The 5,000-nt window shown below is 56.0% G+C and overlaps 1 protein-coding gene across 1 annotated transcript in view; it reads left to right on the top strand.

Moving 5' to 3' along the window:
* The window catches only part of LOC147084826 (uncharacterized), a 15,541-nt gene that overhangs the window by 9,735 nt on the left and 806 nt on the right, over positions 1–5,000 (top strand). The window contains exon 4 of the mRNA XM_085979340.1: positions 2,251–2,412. Within this exon, the coding sequence (XP_085835466.1) occupies positions 2,251–2,412 (162 nt within the window). The remainder of the gene's footprint in view (positions 1–2,250; positions 2,413–5,000) is intronic.

The raw sequence follows: 5,000 nt of genomic DNA on the forward strand, positions 1-5,000 counted from the left end.
TACAATTCTCATCCTCCTGTTCAAATCCCTCCATGGCCCTCGCCCCCTCCCTATCTCTGTAACCTTCTCCAGCCCCTACAATTCTCATCCTCCTGTTCAAATCCCTCCATGGCCCTCGCCCCCTCCCTATCTCTGTAACCTCCTCCACCCTACAATTCTCATCCTCCTGTTCAAACCCCTCCATGGCCCCTCGCCCCCACCCTATCTCTGTAACCTTCTCCAGCCCCTACAATTCTCATCCTCCTGTTCAAATCCCTCCATGGCCCTCGCCCCCTCCCTATCTCTGTAACCTCCCCCAGACCCTACAATTCTCATCCTCCTGTTCAAATCCCTCCATGGCCCCTCGCCCCCTCCCTATCTCTGTAACCTCCTCCAGCCCCTACAATTCTCATCCTCCTGTTCAAATCCCTCCATGGCCCTCGCCCCCTCCCTATCTCTGTAACCTCCCCCAGCCCCTACAATTCTCATCCTCCTGTTCAAATCCCAACATGGTCCTCGCCCCCTCCCTATCTCTGTAACCTACTCCAGCCCCTACAATTCTCATCCTCCTGTTCAAATCCCTCCATGGCCCTCGCCCCCTCCCTATCTCTGTAACCTACTCCAGCCCCTACAATTCTCATCCTCCTGTTCAAATCCCTCCATGGCCCTCGCCCCCTCCCTATCTCTGTAACCTCCTACAGCCCTACAATTCTCATCCTCCTGTTCAAATCCCTCCATGGCCTCGCCCCCTCCCTATCTCTGTAACCTCCTCCAGCCCCTACAATTCTCATCCTCCTGTTCAAATCCCTCCATGGCCCTCGCCCCCTCCCTATCTCTGTAACCTCCCCCAGCCCCTACAATTCTCATCCTCCTGTTCAAATCCCTCCATGGCCCCTCGCCCCCTCCCTATCTCTGTAACCTCCTCCAGCCCCTACAATTTTCATCCTCCTGTTCAAATCCCTCCATGGCCCTCGCCCCCTCCCTATCTCTGTAACCTCCCCCAGCCCCTACAATTCTCATCCTCCTGTTCAAATCCCAACATGGTCCTCGCCCCTCCCTATCTCTCTAACCTCCTCCAGCCCTACAATTCTCATCCTCCTGTTCAAATCCCTCCATGGCCCCTCACCCCCTCCCTATCTCTCTAACCTCCTCCAGCCCTACAATTCTCATCCTCCTGTTCAAATCCCTCCATGGCCCTCGCCCCCTCCCTATCTCTGTAACCTTCTCCAGCCCCTACAATTCTCATCCTCCTGTTCAAATCCCTCCATGGCCCTCGCCCCCCTCCCTATCTCTGTAACCTCCTCCAGCCCCTACAATTCTCATCCTCCTGTTCAAATCCCTCCATGGCCCCTCGCCCCCCCTCCCTATCTCTGTAACCTCCTCCAGCCCCTACAATTCTCATCCTCCTGTTCAAATCCCTCCATGGCCCTCGCCCCCTCCCTATCTCTGTAACCTCCTCCAGCCCTACAATTCTCATCCTCCTGTTCAAATCTCTCCATGGCCCTCGCCCCCTCCCTATCTCTGTAACCTCCTCCAGCCCCTACAATTCTCATCCTCCTGTTCAAATCCCTCCATGGCCCCTCGCCCCCTCCCTATCTCTGTAACCTCCTCCAGCCCCTACAATTCTCATCCTCCTGTTCAAATCCCTCCATGGCCCTCGCCCCCTCCCTATCTCTGTAACCTCCCCCAGCCCCTACAATTCTCATCCTCCTGTTCAAATCCCAACATGGTCCTCGCCCCCTCCCTATCTCTCTAACCTCCTCCAGCCCCTACAATTCTCATCCTCCTGTTCAAATCCCTCCATGGCCCCTCGCCCCCTCCCTATCTCTGTAACCTCCTCCAGCCCCTACAACCCTCAGAGATCTCTGCGCTCCTCCAATTCTGCCCTCTTGAGCATCCCCGATTTCCATCGCTCCACCATTGGCGGCCGTGCCTTCAGCTGCCTGGGGCCCTGAGCTCTGGAATTCCCTCCCTAAACCTCTCCGCCTCTCTCTCCTCCTTTAAGACGCTCCTTAAAACCGACCTCTTTGACCAAGCGTTTGGTCACCTGCCCTAATATCTCCTTATGTGGCTCGGTGTCAAATTGTGTTTGATAATCGCTCCTGTGAAGCACCTTGGGACGTTTTACTACGTTAGAGGCGCTATATAAATGCAATTTGCTGTTGTAGAAAGCGGCAGACAACATCCGGCTCATCTGAAGTCCCCCCCGCCCGATCAGATTTCAGAGATTCAGGAACAGAGGACGTGACCTTCCATTTTGTCTTTCCCCAGGCAGAAGACAGTCTTCCGGCCATGGACCGGCACCTCCACGCGTACGAGAGACATCTAGTGTGGCTGAGAGGCACCAAGCCCATCGCCAAGACCTCCCTGGATCGCAAAATCACGGAGGTCCTGACACACCTGCAGAACCTCGCCAACAGAGTTCATATGGAGGTAAGGGTCTCTCCACTGCCACACTCCCACTGCTCAATAACAAGGTGCATCCTGAGAGCACCATTAACAAAGATGTCAACCGTCTCTCAGTGTGCAGCGCATTCTCTCTCTCTCGCCTCGGAGTCAGAAGGTCCTGTGTTCCAGCCACCCCACTCCAGAGACTCAAGCCCCATAATCCAGGCCCACACTCCCCGGTGCCAATACTGAGGGAGCGCTGCACTGTCGGAGGTAGATGTATATACTCTAGGACTTGAGCCCCATAATCCAGGCCCACACTCCCCGGTGCCAGTACTGAGGGAGTGCTGCACTGTCGGAGGTAGATGTATATACTCTAGGACTTGAGCCCCATAATCCAGGCCCACACTCCCCGGTGCCAGTACTGAGGGAGCGCTGCACTGTCGGAGGCAGATGTATATACTCTCGGACTCGAGCTCCATAATCCAGGCCCACACTCCCCGGTGCCAGTACTGAGGGAGCGCTGCACTGTCGGAGGTAGATGTACATACTCTAGGACTCGAGCTCCATAATCCAGGCCCACACTCCCCGGTGCCAGTACTGAGGGAGCGCTGCACTGTCGGAGGTAGATGTGCATACTCTAGGACTCGAGCCCCATAATCCAGGCCCACACTCCCCGGTGCCAGTACTGAGGGAGCGCTGCACTGTCGGAGGTAGATGTATATACTCTAGGGCTCGAGCCCCATAATCCAGGCCCACACTCCCCGGTGCCAGTACTGAGGGAGTGCTGCACTGTCGGAGGTAGATGTATATACTCTAGGACTCGAGCCCCATAATCCAGGCCCACACTCCCCGGTGCCAGTACTGAGGGAGTGCTGCACTGTCGGAGGTAGATGTATATACTCTAGGACTCGAGCCCCATAATCCAGGCCCACACTCCCCGGTGCCAGTACTGAGGGAGAGCTGCACTGTCGGAGGTAGATGTATATACTCTAGGACTCGAGCTCCATAATCCAGGCCCACACTCCCCGGTGCCAGTACTGAGGGAGCGCTGCACTGTCGGAGGTAGATGTATATACTCCAGAGACTCGAGCCCCATAATCCAGGCCCACACTCCCCGGTGCCAGTACTGAGGGAGCGCTGCACTGTCGGAGGTGCCGTCTTTCAGATGAGATGTTAAACCGAGGCCCCATCTGCTCTCTCAGGTGGACGTAAAAGATCCCACGGCCACTATTGGAAGAAGAGCAGGGGGGAGTTCTCCCCGGTGTCCTGGCCTATTACATAGTAAATGGAGCAGGCCCATTCAGCCCCTCGAGCCTGTTACACAGGAACAGGAGGAGGCCCATTCAGCCCCTTGAGTCTGTTACACAGGAACAGGAGGAGGTCCATTCAGCCCCTCGAGCCTGTTACACAGGAACAGGAGGAGGCCCATTCAGCCCCTCGAGCCTGTTACACAGGAACAGGAGGAGGCCCATTCAGCCCCTTGAGTCTGTTACACAGGAACAGGAGGAGGCCCATTCAGCCCCTCGAGCCTGTTACACAGGAACAGGAGGAGGTCCATTCAGCCCCTCGAGCCTGTTACACAGAAACAGGAGGAGGTCCATTCAGCCCCTCGAGCCTGTTACACAGGAACAGGAGGAGGCCCATTCAGCCCCTCGAGCCTGTTACACAGGAACAGGAGGAGGCCCATTCAGCCCCCTCGAGCCTGTTACACAGGAACAGGAGGAGGCCCATTCAGCCCCTCGAGCCTGTTACACAGGAACAGGAGGAGGCCCATTCAGCCCCTCGAGCCTGTTACACAGGAACAGGAGGAGGCCCATTCAGCCCCTTGAGTCTGTTACACAGGAACAGGAGGAGGCCCATTCAGCCCCTCGAGCCTGTTACACAGGAACAGGAGGAGGCCCATTCGGCCCCTCGAGCCTATTACATAGGACCAGGAGGAGGCCCATTCTCTCTCTACCCTGTCGAATCCTTTAATCATCTTGGTCAGATCACCCCTCAATCCTCTACACTCGAGGGAGTACAGGCCTGGTCTGTGCAACCTGTCCACATAATTTAACCCTTTTTGCCCCTGGTATCATTCTGGTAAACCTACCCTTGCACCGCCCCCTTCCAAGGCCAGTATATCCTTCCTTGTGGTGCGGGGGCCCGGAACTGAACACAGTGCACCACATGGGGTCTGTGTAGCATAACCTCCAGCCCTATGAATTCCCTATCTCGCCCTCTCAGTACATCCAAGAAGGAGATGTTAGGGAGCGGCGACCGAGATCTCCGTCAACGAGGTCGGTTTTAAGGAGGCTCTTAAAGGAGGTTGAGAGAGGGGCGGAGAGGTTCAGGGAGTGAATTAGGCCGTCTTCGCACTCTCACTGTTCCCAGCACAAGATTCACCCAATGGGACCTCCCCTGCGCCGGATTGTTAAAGCCCCGCCCCCCCCACATTTAAAGAGACAGTCCATCATTCCGCATTTAAAGGGACAGTCCGCCAGTCCCTATTTAGGGAGCAGTCCGTGATTCGGCTTTTAAAGAGACAGGCCACCGTTGTGCGTTTAAAGGGACAGCCCACCATCCCACCTTTAAAGAGGCGGTCCACCGTCGTGCGTTTGAAGAGGTCGTCCATCATTCCGCGTTTAAAG

Source organism: Somniosus microcephalus, unplaced genomic scaffold, assembly GCF_052327205.1.
Source record: "Somniosus microcephalus isolate GS21.2 unplaced genomic scaffold, FLI_Smic_1.0 unresolved_chr9, whole genome shotgun sequence".
NCBI classification, from domain to species: Eukaryota; Metazoa; Chordata; class Chondrichthyes; order Squaliformes; family Somniosidae; genus Somniosus; species Somniosus microcephalus.